Source organism: Ailuropoda melanoleuca, chromosome 9, assembly GCF_002007445.2.
Source record: "Ailuropoda melanoleuca isolate Jingjing chromosome 9, ASM200744v2, whole genome shotgun sequence".
NCBI classification, from domain to species: Eukaryota; Metazoa; Chordata; class Mammalia; order Carnivora; family Ursidae; genus Ailuropoda; species Ailuropoda melanoleuca.
Genome location: NC_048226.1, coordinates 62,433,032 through 62,454,787, shown reverse-complemented (window position 1 = coordinate 62,454,787; position 21,756 = coordinate 62,433,032). Strand labels below are relative to the sequence as shown.

Here is a 21,756-nt window from a genome sequence, read left to right as displayed (position 1 = left end):
GGAATTTTTAATCAAACAGAAAGTCTCTTTTCATTCATGGGAGTATCTGGAAGTAAGAGAAAGAAGTACAGATATTAGAATTAAGTGCTTTAGCTGATGCTTCTTTTCTTCTTTTCATTCTTTTTTTTTTTTTTTTTAAATGTCCGAGAAGATAGGGAAATGAGAATAGAAAAGATCCTCTGTGGGGCGCCCGGGTGGCTCCGTCAGTTAGGGGTTGACTCTTGATTTTGGCTCAGGTCATGATCTCAGGGTTTTGAGACTGAGCCCCATGTAGGGTCCTGTGTCGGGCTCCGTGTTGGTCATGGAGCCTGCTTGGGGTTCTCTCTCTCCCTCTCCCTCTGCCCATCTCCCTGCTTGCCCTGTGCACATAAACACACACACACACTCTCTCTCAAATAAATAAATAAATCTTAAAAAAAAAAAAAAAGGGAAACAGGACCTGACGCTGAGAAGATTTATTTTTAGTTTAAGTTTTCTCAATAAACGTTTCAACAAAAATTTCACAAGGAGTACCAGCAATCTGAGTGAAATTTAATGATATATAAATAAATGTAGACAATAAATTGTATTTCAAAAAAAAAGAAAGAAAGAAAGAAAGAAAGAAAATAAGGGTAGCTTAGCCTTCAGAGCCCACTATTGATAAGAATGTGAACTCTGACATCAGATTGCCTGGGTTCAAATTCCAGTTCTGCCAATCTCCAATTGCATGACGTTAGCAAACTATTTAGCATTTCTGTGCCCCAGTGTCCTCATCCTTAAAATGAGGATACTAATTGAACCTATCTCTGAGGGCTACTGTAAAGATCAAGTTAATATGTGCAATGCAATTAATTAACACAGTGCCTAGATTATAGCACTAGGTAAGAATTAGCTATTATTGTTGTTCTCGCCATTACCTTCTTTCTGCTGTAGAAGCCCGGGTGTGGTCAATATTTGAAGATAATTAGTATTAAACAGAGTTTTAAATATAGAAGGGCAATGTTGCTGAAAAGTATAATCTGTTGTTACCTGTATAATTCCAACGACGAGCCAAAGAGCAGTAGATACCGCATATCTCAAAATGCGGCTGTAAGGAGCTATGTAGCTAGTTGGGCTTCTGGAAAGACTAGAGGATGAGTCCATTAATGCTAAGTTCTTGAATCCCACAACCTGGAGTAAAAAGGCAAAATTTAAACAGACATAGATAAAGAAAATAGCTCTACTCTGAGAATGAGACACTCCTCCCTATTTCTTCCCTTAAAAACTAAAATATTTATAAAAGTTTATATAAACAGGACAAAATCTCGGTAAAAATATTATCCAGTATTTTTAATCATAAAGCAAAATATTTAGTTCATTTGGAATTCTCTTCAGTATGACTAAAGGCCAAATATAACCTTATTATTATATACACTAACAAAACGCAAAAATTTGTCAAAAGAATAGAATAAAACTTTCTTCAGTAAACTACCAATGACTAACCAGCATTTCACACACTTTTAACATATGCCAGGCACTATGCAAAATACCTTTTTATACTTTTAAACAGTATTTTCCAAAATGTCTTTTAAGGAAGGTACTTTCTTTGATAAAAGGAAGCCATGGTTAAGTAAGTGTGGTCTGTATGTTATACTCATGTTCACGCCTCCCACTCTCTTAGAATAAAGGCTCTGGGAAGTTTTACACTGAAGAAATCGACATGACTTTATTGAATCCAGTGTTTCCCAAATGTGCTTAACTAAAAAATTATTTTTCATATGACACCTTTTAAAGCTCTATAAAACATTTTTTATTTTTTTATTTATTTTTTTTTAAAGATTTTATTTATTTATTAGAGAGAGAGACAGATGCGAGAGAGGGAACACAAGCAGGGGGAGTGGGAGAGGAAGAAGCAGGCTCACAGCGGAGGAGCCTGATGTGGGGCTCGAACCCATAACGCCGGGATCACGCCCTGAGCCGAAGGCAGACGCTTAACCGCTGTGCCACCCAGGCGCCCCTAAAACACTTTTTTTAAAAAAGATTTTGTTTATTTATTTGACAGACAGCCAGCGAGAGAGGGAACACAAGCAGGTGGAGTGGGAGAGGAAGAAGCAGGCTCCCCGCAGAGGAGCCTGATGCGGGGCTCGATCCCAGAACGCCGGGATCACGCCCTGAGCCGAAGGCAGCCGCTTAATGACTGCGCTACCCAGGCGCCCCTCTATAAAACACTCTTAATGAACAATCCTATAAATGAATTTTTGAAAAATCGTTCATATGCCTTGGAGACACACATATTCTTCTCTTCGCTTTAAAAAAGGAAAGAAAGGGAAAGGATGGAGAAAGGAAGAGAAGAAGGAAAATGGAAGATAGACATGAGAGTTAATAATTCATATCTAACTTTATATAAGCAGCCATTCCTAAGAAAAGTTATTCCGCACATAAACAGTTTTCATAGTTCAGTCTTATATTCAGTACAGAATACTTCCTGTAATAGTATCAGCCAGCTCTGTGAGATAACTGTAAAGGTATCATAAGCATGTACCCATTCTCTGTGCATAGTTCAGCTATAGATAGCTCCAGCTCTTAGCACTGAATATAGTCCACAGTAGGCGTTCAGTGATAATCTGTTGAAAAATTTCACCTATAATAGTGGTTCTAATACAGAAATCTAATTCTAATAAGAATGTAAATTAGAAAGGAAGGGAGTTTTTTCAAAACATAGATAAGTAGGCTCACCTCAGAGCTACTGAATCAAACATAATCTCTAGTGGTGAGGCCAGGCATAGCAGTTTACAAATGTTTCCCAGGGGATTTTGATATAAATCAGTAGTTTAAAAGCCATTCCTTACCTAGAGTAGGCAAACTGAAAGAGACAGAGTAGAACGGCAGGAATTGCCAGGGGCCAGGAAAGGGGAATGGGACATTGTTTAATGGGTACAGAGTTTCAGCTGTGCAAGATGAAAAGAGTTCTAGGAGTCGGTGGACAACAATGTGAATGCACCTAACAGGATTGAACTGCATACTTAAAAATGGTTAAGATGGTAAATTTCATATTATGTGTATTTTAACACAATTTTTAAAGCCACCCTTTGTAACAGCTTGATAACTTCAGAAAACTCTTTAGAAAACTCTTCCACTGATATGAAAATGTAGGTGGAATTATGTGAAATTAATATTTATGAGGTACACAGAAGTTGCACACAATTACAAAAGTTTATACCTCCAAAAAAAAGAGGACAGTAAGTATTTGAAAGAGTGGATTAATTTTTCTCACAGTCTGAATTTCATTCCATTCATTTGCTACAAAATACGTTCTCCATATGCTCACAGGAACCATGGCACTCCGAACACCACCCTCACCTGGTCAGAGAGATAAAATAAGGAAAAGCGTTTCATCTTTGTTCTGAAAAAGTAGCAAAACAATTTTCGTACAATGGTTATTTCAGTTACCTTCAACAGCTTTAAGAACCTTTCCTTTAGGTCGCTCCCAATCAATAAAGAATATATCTATGGTAATCTGGGATATAAGCTTATGCAAGAATTGCAGAGCCTGAAAATGACAAACAAAACACTTGAAAGTATCCACATTAAACCTGCTTATGAAAACAATAATGATTTTTTTAAGAAACAAATATACTGTAATCACAAGAACATACAATTTTCACAAATGACAAAGTTATAATATCATTAGGGGATCACTAGAAGCTCATCAAACAACATGGAATCACCAAATTCACAAAATTTTCATACACATTAATTTGCCTTCCCTTCTTCTGTCTTTCCTTAAAATAGGGATATGAAAAAAGTAAACATCCTACCTCTTCTTCATGTAAGGGTCATACTTCTCTTTCCCAAGGTTTCCAAAAGCATACTTTATTTTCGAGACCATCTGATTTCTTTATAAAGTAAAGGTATTTTTCAACTATAATTTGCTGCTTTAATTAAAGCTTTAAGATGCCTTCACTATCTTTTTTTCTATTCCTGGTATCGAGATACTTAATTTTCAAAAATATGTTGTTGAAACACATCTTTTTCATTTAACAGAAGGAATATGTTTGATCTAGGGTGTTCTTCCTGGTAGATGCATTATTCATCAAAGGCTAAAAGTGTGTGTAAGTATACGATGATTCCTCCCTTCAAAGAGCTCATAGATCAGTGGGAAAAGCAGATACTGAATAATCACAGCACCATGGGATGAGATCTACCAGGGGCATGTTAAGGAGCTTCACATACAGTGACAGAAAAATGAAATAGGGAGAGGGGATACCATGAGAAGAGGAGGAAAGGAATATGGAGACAGAAAACAAATTCTGAGACAAATTCAGCATGTTATTCAGGGTGGTACCTTTTACTGTTCACTAAAGAGATAAAATTCATGCCCAAAGGCATTTTATCCCATTGTGAATGCATCATTAGACTTTAAAAAAGAAAGTCATATAATGAATTATCACTTTATCAAATTAGCTATAAATTGTATTAATCCAAAAATACTTCTTATGGCTTCTTAGGAAAATTATTTAAGCTAGATTTTCAGAATGAACTATCTATTATAAAGGTAGACATGCTTGGTAAAATAATTCATGCTTCCTTTTAAAATCAAACCAAATTTTACACCAAAGATTTTGAAAGCATTTTAATTTTAAAGACTTACGAGTTTATTAGCAGGTCTTTTAAATTCAGGAACCTGTCCTTTGAAACTTACCTTCAGAGCAAAAGCACATCCCACATAAGTAACAAGACGTTCTTCCTGAGCTGGCACTGGTAGCAAAACAGAGATAGATTTCTGTGCCTATGATAAAAATTACACTGTTAAATATGACCACACAAGGTTTTTAATAAGCACAATTTATAAATGGAAGAAGCACAGAAAAGGAAGGTGGTGATAATAAATAGCACATTCAAGAAATGGTGGTTAAGCACTTGCCTCAGTACTCTTGATCAGAAATACCCCCAAATAAAAACAGTTCCTTTATAAAGACAGCTTACCAGTTATTCAGGTATGAACATTTAGGTTAAATTCAGGAACTCACTTACTTTGAAGAAAATTAGCCAATAAAGACCTGTTCCCACAGTGATAATAAAGAAAACATTGGCCAGATCACCAGCATAGTACACCAAGAATTTCATAACCGTCTGCAATTTAAAAAGAGAGTTACAGTTGTTTAGACTCAATCTATTCATACTACCACTTTCAGTAACATATTCTCTACCCAGTTTCTCAAGCCTGAAGCCTTGTTTCATGTATCTATGGATCACTCAGTTATAAAGCCCAACTGTGGCCACCTCCTGGATTCCTTTGGAGCTGTACCTTTCACTATTCCCAAAAGCACCTGTCCTACCCAACCCTTCCCATCTTTCACCATCTAAGAAAGTTACACTGCTTCCTAATTCTTTCCTAGTTTGGAGACCTCCACCCCAATCAGTCCTTCATACTACCACCAGAGTTAGTTTTCTAAAATGTAAACTGGATTGTGTCATTCCCTTTCCTAAAAATGTACAGTGACTCTTCACTAGAGTATAAATTCCAGACACACACGGTCCTTCACAACCACAAAATGGACTTTTTGGCCTCATCTGCCAGTTCCAACCACTTACTCCATGGTTAACTTGCATTTCAATTATTTTGTGGAATGAAAGGGGCATTGTTTACTGTTTCATCAAATATTCTTTTCTTCTTCTTTATGATAGGCAAACTCTCATGAGCTCTGAGAATAGAGACCAGATCTGTCTTTGCTCACTATCACATCCCCCAGCACCTGGTAGTGTTCTTGGCAATCAGAAAGCAGGTCCTCAGCGACTATTTGTGGAATGCACAGATAACCCAACCCAGCCTAAAGTTCACTTCTCTGGGAAGCCTTTCATTCTATTTCCAACAGTAAACCAAGCCCCACCCCCCTCTGATTCCTTGGCACACTGGCTTTGGTGTTAAGGAAAATATTCCAATACAAACAAGTCACTACGTTGCCTTTCTCATGTTCTTCATCAGCAAAATGGAAATAAATAGCATCTATTAGTGAGTTGTAAAAATTAAATGAGTAGAGGGGTGCCCAGGTGGCTCAGTTAAGTATCCAACTCTTGGTTTCGGCTCAAGTCATGATCTCATGGGTCATGAGATCAAGCCCCGTATCAGGCTCCACGCTCAGAGGGAGTCTACTTGGAGAGTCTCTCCCTCTGACCCTCCCACTGCACGCTCTCTCTCTCTCTCTCTCTCTCAAATAAATAAATCTTTAAAAAAATATATTAAAAAAATTTAAATGAGTAGAAAGTTTATTTTACTTCTGCCTTAATTTCATTCTGTGTAAAATCAGAATGATAATAATAGTATCTAATTTCACAGAGATATTGTGAGGATTAAATAAATTATATAAATAAAGCTTTAAAAAGTGCCTAGCATACAGCATATATTCAATAAATGTTAGATAAAAATAAAAACAAAGATCAATTAAAAAAAGATTATATGAGAAGTAAAACTATAAAGTTAACAGAATAAAACCTGGGAGGATATCTTATGATCTTGAGATTGGGAAGGTTTTCCTAAAAAATATTTTAGACGGATACGAAAAACTAATCAGATGTGACAATATCAAAATTTAGAGTTTCTGTTACACAAAGCAACACACAGATAAAAATAACAGATGGGTCATATTTGGAGGAGATATTTTAACATCAAAAACCAAAAAGGGATTCATATTTAGAAAACAGAAAAAAAAATCCTTTAAATAAACAAGAGAAATTGGGAACCTAATAGAAAAATTTGCAAGGGGTATAAACGACAGTTTACAGAAGGGGAAACCCAAATGATTAATAAAGTATATGAAAATCAGAGAAATGAAAATGAAACCAACAATGATGTACTACTTATACTGCCAGATTGGCAAGAATGGAAAGGCTGGAAAAATATCAGGCGTTGGTGAGGATGTGTGGAAACCAGAACAGCACTGCTGGTGGGGGTGCAGACTGGCATTCAGCAACGTGGGAGGGGAATGAGGTGTGCATATAACTCTCCTAGTTATATACCCCAGAGAAACTTAAGGCAATTTTTTACTTGTTCTTCAGCTGTATCTTAAAAGAAGGATGCAAAGTAGTCAAAAGATGAAAATACACTTTAAAAACTCCTGACACCATACCTGTAAATCAATCATGGGACTCCCAATGCGCCTCTTCCACCCTGCTGTCTTCAGAAGAGATGACAAAACAGCCAGCCCACCCAAAACACCCAAAGCAATCTAGAAAAAAGAACATTTTGGAATATATGTAATTTCCCTCATCAACGTTCAAATACACAAACAGAGGATAAAGATGTGCTCAAAAAATGGTGGACAGTGTGTTGAGATGACATAGGGGCCAAGTTGAAGGAACTCCCAATGGCTAAATCTAGGACAATTTGAGCAAGAAGATACATAGTAATGAATTATAATCACTAGACTAAAATAAGTATCCAGGAGTCCATACTGATTTAAAGAAATTATTGAATAAATAAATCTATGTGGGCAAAAGGACAACTACTTATAGAATGCCATTTAACAAATATAGAAGAAATGATGGAAATAGAAAAATCATTATCAGGCCAATGTTACAGTTATACTTTTTATAGACAAGAATCATCACTGGATACTAAAATTACAGACCAAAAGGATAACAGGAAGCAGAATATTTGCATCCTCTCAAAGTATCTCCCCACAAGATACTTAATTACAAATGGAAAAATACAGTGGAGAACTCCACAGACACCACCTTAGGCATATGATCCAAGTTAATATCATTAGTAATAACACATCCTGACACCATGTACCTTCTGACATGATGCACCAAGAAGGGCACAACATATTGGTGGTATCTGTGTCAAAATTACATGACCTTGATTAATTATGGGAAAACATCAGATAAACCCAATTGAAGGCCAAAATAATTGACCAGTACTCTTCAAAAGTGTAGGATGTGGCTCTGAAAGAAAGAGAAAGACTGAGCAACTGTCACAGATTAAAGGAGACTAAGGAGACATGACCACGAAAAGCAATATGCGACCTTGGGTTGGGTCCTAAAACAGAAAAAGGATAGTGAAAAAACTTGTGAAATGCACAGTACGTACATCAGTTAACAGGATTACATCAGTATTATTTTCCTTATTGTGAACATTGCATTATGGTTATGTAAGATGTTAACATTAGGGGAGGCTGGGTGAAGGAAACCCGGCAGAACTATTTTGACAATTCTCCTGTATATCTAAACATTTTTAATTAAGAAATATATCATAGGGGCGCCTGGGTGGCACAGCGGTTGAGCGTCTGCCTTCGGCTCAGGGCGTGATCCCGGCGTTATGGGATCGAGCCCCACGTTCGGGCTCCTCTGCTATGAGCCTGCTTCTTCCTCTCCCACTCCCCCTGCTTGTGTTCCCTCTCTCGCGCTGTCTCTATCTGTCAAATAAATAAAATCTTTAAAAAAAAAAAAAAAAAAAAAGAAAAAAGAAATATATCATAAATATTTTAACAAGTTAAAATAAACTTACATCTGTCTGGACTTGTGCTTCTCCTTGATTCATTTCATAATTGACCGAGAAAGAAACCTGATATTTAAAAGGAAGTAAATTAGCCATACTGAAATTATATAACACAAAGCTACTTTTACCATAAAGATGTATTTATGTATAAATGCCATACTTTTAATCTATCAATATTATTAGAGTTGACCCTTATTTATACATAAATGGAATTACTTAGAGGGATTATTCATGATGCTTTGAATATCCCTTTTGAACACACATTAAAGAAAGAGGGGTTCATTACAAACTCGTTTAGGTTCATTAACAGCAGGCAGGCTAATGATATTTCATTTTCTGATAGGTTTCTGTAACTGAGGAATGTGACTAATCTTGTGTATCAGGAATTTAACAACTGGCTCAACAATCACACCCTAAGAGGGTAAACGGTTGGGAAATCAAAGAAAGATACACATAGCAAGCTAAAAAGCTGGCAGCACTCAGGAAAGATTTTATTGCTTGGTTGTTTTACTTTGTTTTTAAGATGGGACAACTTGATGGTTGTTTTCAGCAAAGGAAAGGGACGAGCAGAGGAGCTGGCTGACAAAGGCATTAGGGATGAAACAGGATACTGGAGAAAGTACTGCAAACAAGCACAGGTAGAAGATTAATTTAAGAAAAGCGGAAGGGCCCTTTGTTCTTAAAAATCAGAACAAGAGACAGAAAGGATAATGAAACAGAGATAAGTATTAAGAGGAAATCTGAGGGAATTCATCTGAGGGGAAATTTGAAGGATGGTCTTGATCTGCTCAGAAAATATGAGGGAAAGTTATTTGGTGTTGGTGAGAGAGCAGAGATGTAGGTGAATGCTTAATTAATGTAGAATTTTTACAACAACTGTCATAGAAAATTAAGAAATGATGAAAGAACTGTACATTCTACACTTAGAATGAATCTGAGGTGGACTTCATCAGTATTGTTTCATGACTCTCTCAATTCCTTTTCCATCTATTATTTTCCAATTTATCAAGACCACCATTGGAATATTTTCTTAACTTTTAAGATTTTATTTATTTATTTGACAGAGAGAGAGACAGACAGCGAGAAAGGGAACACAAGCAGGGGGAGTGGGAGAGGAAGAAGCAAGCTCCCAGTGGAAGAGCCTGATGTGGGGCTCGATCCCAGAACACTGGGATCACGCCCTGAGCCGAAGGCAGACAGACGCCCAACAACTGAGCCACCCAGGCGCCCAAACCATCGGAATATTTTCAACGGCAACAACAAAAATAGTTAAAGAAAAGACCCAGAAGTGTTTTACCTTAAAATAAATATATTCTCAGTTACCCAGGAAATTTTAAACCAGCCAATCTTCTGTTGTTACTAAGCCCATTTCTAGATTTTCCTATTCTCCTATTACGGTGCATAAAAGCTCGGGGGATGGAAACTAATTTTAACATCCAATTAGGTCACACAGATGAGGATGTAAAATCTTTTAGAGAACAGTCATCCTACCTGCCTACCTTTGCTTCATGAAAGCCTGATTCCAGCAGCAAGTACAAGTCAAGCACAACAGAGAAGCCAAAAGTACTGGCTGTAGGAACTAGAACATTAAAATTTAGAAAAGTAAAATAGTGGAAATTAAAAGCTATTAGTGAGGTTTGGAGGTAGGGAATGCTTAAACATCTCTCACGTTTCCAGAGAGGGAAGGGAATATCCATTTAATCTCTCTGAGGAAAAAGTATAGAAAGATTACCTCTGGTTTTGATCTCTATCCCTCTGTCATGAACCCCTCCTCAAAAGAGAGAGGCTTTATCTGACTGGTGAGGTTGGGAGAAGAAATTCAGCATGTGTGCTCAGCCTTTTCCAGGCTCATTCCCTTTGGTGTGGCCCATCTGCAGGTGTACAAGGTCCCTCCTCCATACAGGACTTCCCAGGCAAGGGAAGCCTTTAGTTCTGCACTTAACGTTGAATTGGAGAAGCAGCAGGATGTCCACGTGGCTGCAGGTCCAAACAGTATTCTCTACTTCACCTTAGCACTACTAGTTATAAACTACAGATAATTTGAACTCTTTCTACCCGTTGAAGTGTATTTCCATCAAGTGAGTAAGCCTGGTGAGAAGAGACCACTCGTGCCTGCTGAAAGTTTGAGTTTCTGGTTTAATTAACCAAGGAAACAAAACCTTAGTGCAAGCAAGTTGACCAAAGAAAGAGGACAAGGGCAGACGTTGCATACTCAGCATACCCCGGGATCCCGAACAGGGATGCCTGACTGCTGTGACTTAATTCTTGTTTTTTTACCTGAAGGATCCACAAGAACTCACCTTTATCATTATTAGTAAAAAGTAATTAAGACTTGACTGTATTAAGTGCAGTGTTTATTTAAAACTTGAAAAAGGACTAATAGCCTTTGACCATAACGTTAACAGCATCAGTATCATTTAACACATATAGAGACACTGACCGGCATGGGACTCACCTTCACAGACTGGCTGTTGGGATCTGTGATATCAATGTCACTGTACGCGATGGTAATTAAAGGAGGGTAAATGTTTCCATTTTTTGTGTTGGGTACAAGGTGGATGCTGTTTATGAGAAAATACATTTCTAGTTATAAATATAGTTAAGTCCTTAAACATACAGTTAACTTATTGTTGTTGTTTTTTTTTTTTAATATGGACAGTCTTGGCGATCTCAGAACCAACCAGTTAATAAGGACTAGGGAAGGTCAAACATACCATACCAAACTAATGGTACCAACACAAGCTATCTTAAGTAGTCAAAACTTTAATATTAAAATATACCACCTGAGACAAATTAGAAACTCTTCTTGATCTAGGTCTTATGAAGTTTACAAATGAAATCACTGAAGGACTGTGAACCATCTCTGAGGAATAGTCAAAAGTGAAGTGTTAAAGCCTAGAAAAAGGCAGGTAACATCCCTATTTTCAAAAGAGAAAGGTGAATTCTTAAAATAATGTGTGTCGCGTCTAGTACTGTTTATGGCACACAGTGGAGTGTATTTTGCTGAATTCAGTGCATGGGTATAATCTGTAAATCAAAAAGGAAAGTGCCAAACACTAGAGACCAGCATGGTTCCACCACGATCGAGTCAGACCTGACTAGGTCCAATTTCATTTTTACTAGTGGTACTACATTAGTAAATTGAGGAAATGCTAAAAACAGTACATTTGGACTTCAGCATGACATACAATAAAGCTTCTGTACTGCTTATACCTCATAAGACTGATATGAAAATCAAAATGAAATAACAATGGAAAAAAGGTATATTGAAGTGCTTCAAAGAGCCAGACTCATGTAAGATGCTGGTGTGGATTTTCACCAGTGCTCAAGATACACATCAAAAAATACTGGACTGGGAAAGTCAGTTATGATCTAAAGGTAATAATCTCACACTGAAAACAAACAAGAGCTGCCTGGCACTATGTTAAGGTAGGGTCATCGTTAGGATTTCCTAAGAAGAGGGAGGCGCTGACAGTTAATCTGGGTCAACCTAGACCAGTAAGCCATGAACGAAGGTGAAAACACAAAGGAGGACTACCCACTGCAAACACTGGGCGGGCTCTTTCTAACATTCCCATTTCAGCCCACTGCCATTCAACTCCCCTCCACCTCTCAACCCATTCTAATTCAGCAGGGCCAGAGTGTGAATTCGGACAAAACTCCTCAGGTTCTTCTCATAATTCTTCCCTTGGAGCTCCTCACTTCTACTCGTGTATACCAATCTACACAGATATCTAAAAAACCTTACATGTTGTTCCAATTCAGTTGCCCTTACTGTTTTCCTCAGATTTACTAGTAAACACTTTCATTATAACTTTTTTCCGTACACTCCAAACTTAATTTAGTACAACAGATGTTTGTTTACCTCAGTGATATTTGGGTAGCAATTCGAATTAATCTTGGCTGACTTCCTAAGTCATTTTCTCGTCCACTTAGCGCATCCACTAAGAAAATGCGCCGAGTCAGAAGCCACTTGCTAGAGCTACTGTCTATTATCACAAAAAGAAAGAAAAAAAGATGGCATTAAAAAAATACCTTCAAATTGTTCAAGATGGCTCTCGAGAAATTTACTAAATAAACTTAAAACACAAAATTAGTACATTCTGTTTTAGCTAAGATGGCTGCACAAACTACTGCTGTACGAAATTCCTGGTAATAGCTTTCCCTACCTCCCTTGATTATCTTCTGAGTTTTTAGAAGATATTTTCCCTGCAAATTACCTAATAAGAAGGATTTTATGATACGAGAACAAAATAAATGAATTTATCGGAAAAGAAGCTTGGGAACAGCTTGAAGAAGCGCAGCTCCAATTTACAGTTCTACTAATTTTTCTCAGCTTATACTTAAGCAATAATATTAATTTCTTAATAATAAGCCTGACACATTTGATGAAAATGTCTAAATATACCAGCAGTCTTATTGTTTTACTTTTTGGCAGACTACATAAGACCATATAATAAGAGAAAATGCAGGCCCTTTTTTATAACCCATGATTTACTAAATTATCATGTTGTTTGACTTCTTTATTGGTTTTTAGCTCAAAGAAAGCGTGTACAGATGTCTTACCTTGGTTCACAAATATTTTATTGTATTGAAGATTTAGGTTTAACACAGGCACAGCCCAAATATATTGCTGCTGATTTTCATCAGTATATTTAAGGTACACATCATAAAATATAGGAGAGGGAAAGTCGGTTAAGATCTTAGATAGAGATATCTCACACTGGAAAATAAAATAAAAAATAAAAGCACTGAAAATTAGAAAGCATATTTAATATCTTTTCAAGTGTTTTTTAATTTTGTAAAATAAAACATCCTTAAACTATCTTTTTTATATTTATTTCCGTGTACCTTCCAAAACATGAATACTGTAAACATGATTCTTTTTAAGGGCTGAAAAAACTAAGAGTAAAAAACTGCCTGGTTCTTGTCCTACAACACAGCTGGAGAGGGTATCCCTTCACTCTCAACATTAAGTGTACATCAGTAAAAAAGTTTTAAAAACTACCGTCCTGTGGGAGGAGGTCTTAATTCTTTCTCCTGATGTATAATGTTGTCTATGATTCGGCTTCCCTTAACAGAGTCAGGTTTATTTCCCACTGCTCTCTGCCAGTCTATGGTCCATTCATACTTGCAGTTCCTAAATACACTATGCTATTCTATGTCTCTCTGACATTGCAAATGTTCCTGCCTGACATTCCCTTCCCCACTGTGTTTCCCTGGTAAACGCGTATTCATTCTATAAGACCAAATGTCACTCATTCTGAGAAGCCTTTTAGTACTTCCCCAGGAATTGCTGATGACTCTTCTGTATCAACATGATACCTTGTACACACCACATTCCACATTCTTTGCAATTTTTTGTCTATATAGCTGTTTTCTTTATTAGCCTGTGAACTACTTCAGAGGCAGCCAGGATCAATGGAAAAACTAGGGATTTGAAGCCTAATAGAACACTGGTTCCAGGGGCGCCTGGGTGGCACAGCAGTTAAGCATCTGCCTTCGGCTCAGGGCGTGATCCCGGCGTTATGGGATCGAGCCCCAACATCAGGCTCCTCCGCTATGAGCCTGCTTCTTCCTCTCCCACTCCCCCTGCTTGTGTTCCCTCTCTCGCTGGCTGTCTCTATCTCTGTCAAATAAATAAAATCTTAAAAAAAAAAAAAAAAAAGAACACTGGTTCCACAACTTACCAGAGGCAAGACCTTAAGTCAATTACCTAATCTCACTGAGCACCATTTCCTTATCTCTGAAGCACAGGTAATGATATGTATCTCACAGTAGTTTCGCAGATCAAACGAGATAACAAGGATAAAATGCTGAACACCCAGGAGCAGGCATTTAACCAGGGTTGATTCTCCTGGGTCATGGTAAACACATAATATTCCTTTTTTTCTTTTTAAAATAACATATAAGTCATTTATGATAATAAAAGTAAACTCATGTTCATGATAAAGGATTTGGAAAATATAAAAAATAAATAAATCACTTGTAATCCCACCATCCAGAGATAACCACTGTTAAAAATGTTTATTGTCTTCCAATCTGGTTTCCATGATGACACTTTTCATTGTAGTTTTAACAAAACTGAAATCACAGTTTTGTTCTATGGTGTGTGTATATGCATTTTATCAAGAAGTATTTTTGTAGACAAGTGAATGGCTTTCAAAAGTTTAATGGCTCATAATATTCCTTTGTACCATACTGTAATTTCAAAAATGGGTTTCCATAGGAAGGAAGGTCAGGGAGGGAAGAAGGGAAAAAAAATATGGAAAGAGAGAAAAAGAAACATTTTTACTTATTAACTAGGGGGGAGGGGTAGAGGGAGGAGAGAGTAACATTTTTATTAGTCACTAAAAATAATATTTTCTCTTTATTCTAAAATGCTCAGGAATAGGGCACCTGGGTGGCTCAGTCGGTTAAGCGTCTGCCTTCAGCTCAGATCGATCTCAGGGTCCTGGGATCGAGTCCCCAGTTGGGCTCCCTGCTCAGCAGAGAGTCTGTTTCACCCTCTACCCCTCCCACCTGCTTGTGATCTCTCTCTCTCTCTCTCTCACGCTCTCTCTCTCAAATAAATAAAATCTTAAAAAATAAGTAAAATGCTCAGAAATAAATATTATTTTTAAAACTTATATGCCTAAGAGTAAATAAACAATAATTATGAAAATCTTACATTATATGATGTTTAAACTCTATAGATAACAAGGTAAGATTTTCTGCACTCAAATAATAAAAAATTTTAACAGTGAAATTATTCATTACTACTAAAAACGTTTTGAAAATTCAAAGATCGTTCCAATTATGTTGATGTGAAAAATTAAGATAAAATATAAACTAGTATAGTTGAAACTTACATTTTGTTGATAGGTTGTTCCAAAAGAATAAGCAGCATTCAGTCTTGTCTCTGTGTCTGGACAAAGCTATAGCAAAAGAATACAATTGAGAAATATTTCAGAATGATGTTTTCTTTGCTTATTAGTCATTAAGTCATTAAGAGGTCTTAAACTCCGACATAACATATGCTTTATATAATACTACTTAAGGTAGTTTTAAGAAATTCCCATTTAAAGCACAAGAAAAAAATCAATTGTAGCAAGGAAGTGCTGCTCTAATCTAGCAAATATCTAGTCTTTTCCTCGTTTTTAGCCTGAGGCAAAAACGAGGCATATCAGTAATTCTTTAACTAGAAGTATGCTCACCTGTAAAACACCTCCTTCTAAAGTTTGCCACTTGAGAAAATTTCCTCTTACATCATAGGAAGCAGCAACAAACTTCAGTTTTCTATTCTGATCAAATAAAAACGAGAACAAAATAATGTCACATACTCTAGAAGCAATGCAATATTCTATAAAGAAACATTCATTGTTGACTGATCCTTTCTTTTCCCAAAGATCAAATATTCAACTATGTTTACTTTGAAGCAAAATTAATATAAGTATCTTTATGATTAAACACACCTAAAATAAATGAACTGTTTTTTTGCATTAAAACTATTATTCCAGAATTGAGAGGCAATGCTAGTGACAGATAACCTCCTTTCAAACCTGTTAAGAGTATGTATGTGTGTGTGTATGTGTGTGTACACGCATGCACATGTATAGAAGAGCTGGGGAGTTAACAGGGAGGAGAATAATCTATTCCAACATTCTAGAAGGTCAAAAAGCTGAAGGTAAAAATTTGGATCTGTGAAGTGCTAAGGAATGGCATAGAGTCCCAATCAATCTTTGGAAGCACTTATTAAAAATGCAGAAATACAGGGGCACCTGGGTGGCTCAGTTGGTTAAGCGACTGCCTTTGGCTGGGGTCATGATCCCAGGGTTCTGGGATCAAGCCCTGCATCAGGCTCCCTGCTAAGCAAGGAGCCTGCAAGCAGGGGGCCTGCTTTTCCCTCTCCCTCTGCTGCTCCCCCTGCTTGTGTTCTCCTGTTCTATCAAATAAATAAATAAATAAATAAATAAATAAAATCTTTTAAAAAAATGCAAAAATACAGAAGGACTGAGCCTGTCTGGCAATTGGTGATATAAACTACCTTCCCAGTCCCACGACTGCTACTTGCCACCACAACCACATAATCCAGAGGCATCCATAGACTTAGGTAAGACCACGAGATGCTATATTGTTTAATTCCTATAAGCAGCTGATATTTAGGGTTTAGTTTAGTAATCAAATATTTAGAAACAACCTAAAGAATCAAGAATTATGACTAATAACATTCTTACTACCTTTTAAAATTGTAAATCAAAATACAGTTATTCTTTAATAATCTAGTGATTTATACCTGGTTTTCCCCTTTAAAACTGAAATTTGTAGGAAGAGGTGTGGTACTGAGTACTTGCGGTGCTAATCCTAGCTGGTCTCCATAGAACAGCCATGGAAGATTCTCTCTCCTGTAAACAATTACAGTTGTTTTAGTAATGGGGTACCAATATTAATACTTGTGAAAGTAACTGCACTGAATTTAGTTAAAATGACAGTTCATCAATCAGGATATCTTTACCAAAATGAAATAGAATGCACAGTGCGCAGTCCAGCAGTATTTTCAAAGATAAACTGAAACAGTCGGCATGCATCAAAAGTGGTAGAGTCAAAAGAATTCATGTTCATCACACATATATTTCCGAGAACTTGGCAAGATGTTAGATTGGCATATACCTACAAGAGAACCATGGCAAAGAAATGTAACATAGACTTTAATAACTTTAATAACTATATTTGAAAGAAAACTAATTTGTTGAGTTTGCCTCTCAAACATCTCAGTTTTCCCTATCAGGAAGAGGCAACTCCGTCTTTATAGTTATTCAAATCAAACATTGCAGTGATCTTCTTCCATTCCCTTCCCATACCCAACTCCTCAGTAAATCCTGTTGGCTCAATCTTCACCGTATATCTAGAAACTGAACTTCTCTCATTTCCATGCTACCACTCTTGGCTACGGGTCCACCATCTTTCACTCGGATTGCTGTTAATACTCTGCTGACTGATCTCCCTGCTTCTGCCCAATCTCCTCTCCATGCTGGTGATCCTTTCAAAACCTAGAGTTCAATCATATTTTCCTTTGCACAAAATCCTTCTATCCCCTTGCAGTAAACTCAAGGTCCTCGCCATAGCCAACTCCTTCCACTCTCTATGCTCTTTACACTGCTTTGTCTTCATAGCACTTAGAACCACCTGCATTTACTCAGAATATAATTCCATGAGGGATTTTTTTCCTGTCTTTTCCTGAAATATAAAACCTGATCAGAGAACAGAGCCTGGCACACAGTAGGTTCATTAATAAACATTTATTAAATGAATAGTATGAATCACTTTCCCCTAACACTCAATTCCAGCTGAACAAGCTTGAAGACATTCAATTTTGTGTATTCTCTTTCCACTAGAAATGGCTTATTCTTCTCATAGAATATGACCAAGGAGACATACCTACTTAGAAGACTTTTATTATCTGGGGGAAAAATGGTGGCACAAATCTTCAAAATGAAATAAAATTACTTTTAAAAAATTCACACTTACCCGACAAGCAGCTGCTGATGACTGCAAATACTTTGCAAACCATTCTGAAGTGAAAGACATGCCCTGTTCACAAAAAGATAAGTTTTAGTTTCAAGCTCAAATGCAAATTTCTTACCTACATTCCTAGGAAAACATTAATATGCATATTTTCCAATGGGAAATGGGTACTATTACTTTCTCAATGTTATCAGAAAATAGTTTTCATGGGAATATAAGAATTACTTCTAACCAAACTCGGTTATTACAAATACGGTCTGTACTGCAAAATCGTGTCACTTAGGCAAAAGATATAAGGAAACAAAGTGTGTCTATAATCCAAAAAAACTAGTATGCCCATTTTCGTAATACAAAAAAACAAAGAACAAAATGGCAAAAGATAAAAGAAAACCTGGATACTGATTTAGTATTTCATTGTTAACATATGCTGATTTAGGATTATTATATACTGCATTAAATTGGCAAGTAATAAAGGAGAAATATTTATGAATGATTTCTCAGCAACAGGAAATTGGGAATATACAGAATAACTAACATTTAAAATCTCCAACATGGTGATTCTCAAACAGTGATGAACATCAGAATCACCTGTGGGCTTCCTAAGAACAGAAAATGCCTGGCTGCTTTCCAAATCAATCTCCAGGAGGAACCAAGGCATGCATGTGCTCCAAAAGCTGCAGATACAAATCTCTGGCTAAGAACCACTGCTTTAGAGCTTATCTGCACATCCTGCTAAAAAATGACACACTGAGAAACACCATTCAGGGTAATTTACTGGACATGTACAGAGAAGATAAAGCCAAATTATATGGAACATGGCACCTCAGCTATCAAAAAATCTAAAATAAAATTATAAGTCACTGTTTTCATCTCTTTAAGGAGCAAAAATTCTCCCTTTTTAAGAAAAAAGCCCACATCTGTGTATAAGATTGAAGATCACGCTAAAAAAAAAAAAACCTAGTTTTGTAAGTAAAAAAATAGAAAGCAAAGACAACAATGCTTGGAAATTCATGCAAAATAAACCCACAGACAATTCTAGTGGCAGTGTTAAAGCTGCATGATCCTTTCATAAAATAATATCTACACATTTTAAACCAGGAACTTAAAAACACTTAGGAAATTTATCTTAAGGAAATAATCTCTCCAAAAGGAAAAACATATTTATTTGCATAAAATCATTGACAGCAATATTATTAATAACAGAAAACTTAAATATTCAAAGGCACTACAACTATATAAATTTCAGTGCATTAATAAGAGAGTTAGGTAGCTATTAAAAACTATATTGGTTGAGCCTGGAACGTGGTATAGAGAAACCAAGGAAGTGCAAAAGGACTGATGGAGACATGTCAAAATAACACAGGAGCTTATCTCAAAATTTGGGACAATTTGAGCTTTGAAAAGAAAAATAATAGTAAAACATTATAACACACTGAATAAACAAAGATTTCATGAGTTCGGGGCGCCTGGGTGGCTCAGTTGTTAAGCGTCTGCCTTCCGCTCAGGTCATGATCCCAACGTTCTGGGATTGAGCCCCGCATCGGGCTCCCTGCTCAGCAGGAAGCCTGCTTCTCCCTCTTCCACTCCCCCTGCTTGTGTTCCCCTCTCTTACTGGCTCTCTGTCAAATAAATAAATAAAATCTTTAAAAAAAAAAAAGAGAGAAAAGATTTCATAAGTTCACAAAAAAAGTAAAAACAAAAAAAGCACAGAGAGAAAGGAAAGCACACTTTACAGAAGATTGCCAGCTCATAAATGCAGACAGAATAAGAGAACTGTGAAATAACTTTGAAATGACCAATTTAAAACTTGATTCAGGCAAGGCTGGTTCATCAATGGCCACTAAAATGGATATTTACACAGTCTCAAAGCAAAATCTCAGACTAACTTATTAATCAATGAAGAAAAAGTTGTAAAAAAAATTACAAAGTTGTAAATCAACTTTACAATGAAGAGAAGTGGCAGATTCCACAGTGACCAGGCAATCAAATTTAGCATCACCAGTCACTGGACCACCCAACATGTGCTCTCTGTTATGATGCAATGGCTGCACACAACACTATATCATCGTCTTGCAAAAAGATGTTTCAGAGTCTAATCATGAGAAAGCAATCAGAAAAGTCCACATTGTGGGACACTCTACAAAAGAGGTGGCCTTGACTCTGCATGCCAATGGCATAAAAGCAAAAAAGCAAAAACAACAAAAACCCATAAAAGCAAAACAGAGTAGAGTCTAGATTAAAGAAAACTAAGACTAATTGCAGTGTGGGAACCTTAAATGGATCCTTAGATTCTCGCTTCCCCTCCCCTGCCCCTGCAAAAAGTGGGGGGTGGAGGAGAGGGGGCATAAAGGACATTATTGGAACAAGAGGGAAAATTTGGAAATGAACAGTGTATCAGGTAATTCTATTACATTAATTTTAAATTTCTTTGGTGTGATACCAGGAAAAACCCCCTGTTCTTAGGACCTACATAACAAAATATTTAGGAGTGAATTATCATACATCTACAACTTATTTTCAAGTGGCTCAGAAAAAAAAAAAGTGTGTGTATGCATGCATTTTATATACACATGGAAAGATAAAGCAAATGCAGCAAGACATTAACAATTGGTTAACCTAGGTGAAAGATACATATACAGTCATGGTCTTGTATTTTTAACTTTTCTGTAATTTTGAAATTTTCAAAATAAAAGTTTAGAAAAACGTAAAACTAAGATGCTAGATCACTATTACTATCTTTGGGGAAAGATAATGGGAAGACACTGACTAGATGCTAGATCACTGTTACTATCTTTGGGGAAAGATAATGGGAAGACACTGACTAGATGCTAGATCACTGTTACTATCTTTGGGGAAAGATAATGGGAAGACACTGACTAGATGCTAGATCACTGTTACTATCTTTGGGGAAAGATAATGGGAAGACACTGACTAGATGCTAGATCACTGTTACTATCTTTGGGGAAAGATAATGGGAAGACACTGACTAGATGCTAGATCACTGTTACTATCTTTGGGGAAAGATAATGGGAAGACACTGACTAGATGCTAGATCACTGTTACTATCTTTGGGGAAAGATAATGGGAAGACACTGACTAGATGCTAGATCACTGTTACTATCTTTGGGGAAAGATAATGGGAAGAGACTGACTAGATGCTAGATCACTATTACTATCTTTAGGGAAAGATAATGGGAAGACACTGACTCATGTAGACAGAAATTCTTTACTGACTGGCAGGTATAAATGCCTCTCATAAAATTATACAAAACTAATTATGTTCTAATTCTATATTACTAAAAAAATATTTGATATGCCATGTTCTAAGCACACTTTTCTAATTACAAAGAGTATAAATTATCAAGTTAATACAAGTACTTTACTCTAGCTGCCAATTATAGTGTCAACATAAACTAATAAACGTGCATTCTGGTTTATCAATCCATCTAGTCTCTTGTGGGTTTAATTATTTTGTACTGGTCCCTTAGGCCCTCACTGACCTCCAGGTACACTGCTAAAACTGAGTTCTTATACCTGCCGGGCTGAGGACTGGGCCAAGAGAGTCACATAATCTTAACTACATTTGTTTGCATGTCTCATACAAATACACAGAACCTGTCTCAACACTCTTTATAAAATGATTTAAAATCAAGGTTTCTAAACTTGTCCTTAGGAAAGCATCAGTGTCCAAGACTGATATGTTTAAATGAAATGCATTAACTGAATCAGATTAACTTTAAAAACGGAACTGCCTTTTTCTGTCCACTTTTTCTTTTTTTTTTTTTTTTTTTTTTAAA

At 36.5% G+C, this 21,756-nt stretch overlaps 1 protein-coding gene across 4 annotated transcripts in view; it reads right to left on the bottom strand.

The window, feature by feature from the left end:
* Nucleotides 1-21,756, bottom strand: part of TMEM67 (transmembrane protein 67) — a 45,824-nt gene that overhangs the window by 13,297 nt on the left and 10,771 nt on the right. For all 4 annotated transcript variants that reach the window (XM_019796856.2, XM_034668304.1, XM_002916608.4 and 1 more), the window contains 15 exons: nucleotides 17,963-18,025; nucleotides 16,950-17,104; nucleotides 16,731-16,839; nucleotides 15,652-15,738; nucleotides 15,307-15,372; nucleotides 13,022-13,178; nucleotides 12,321-12,444; nucleotides 10,911-11,016; nucleotides 8,465-8,521; nucleotides 7,086-7,184; nucleotides 4,993-5,091; nucleotides 4,661-4,747; nucleotides 3,409-3,508; nucleotides 3,179-3,318; nucleotides 1,009-1,149 (listed from right to left, as the gene is read on the bottom strand). In XM_019796856.2, coding sequence (XP_019652415.1) covers nucleotides 1,009-1,149; nucleotides 3,179-3,318; nucleotides 3,409-3,508; nucleotides 4,661-4,747; nucleotides 4,993-5,091; nucleotides 7,086-7,184; nucleotides 8,465-8,521; nucleotides 10,911-11,016; nucleotides 12,321-12,444; nucleotides 13,022-13,178; nucleotides 15,307-15,372; nucleotides 15,652-15,738; nucleotides 16,731-16,839; nucleotides 16,950-17,104; nucleotides 17,963-18,025 — 1,590 coding nt within the window. The remainder of the gene's footprint in view (nucleotides 1-1,008; nucleotides 1,150-3,178; nucleotides 3,319-3,408; nucleotides 3,509-4,660; nucleotides 4,748-4,992; nucleotides 5,092-7,085; nucleotides 7,185-8,464; nucleotides 8,522-10,910; nucleotides 11,017-12,320; nucleotides 12,445-13,021; nucleotides 13,179-15,306; nucleotides 15,373-15,651; nucleotides 15,739-16,730; nucleotides 16,840-16,949; nucleotides 17,105-17,962; nucleotides 18,026-21,756) is intronic.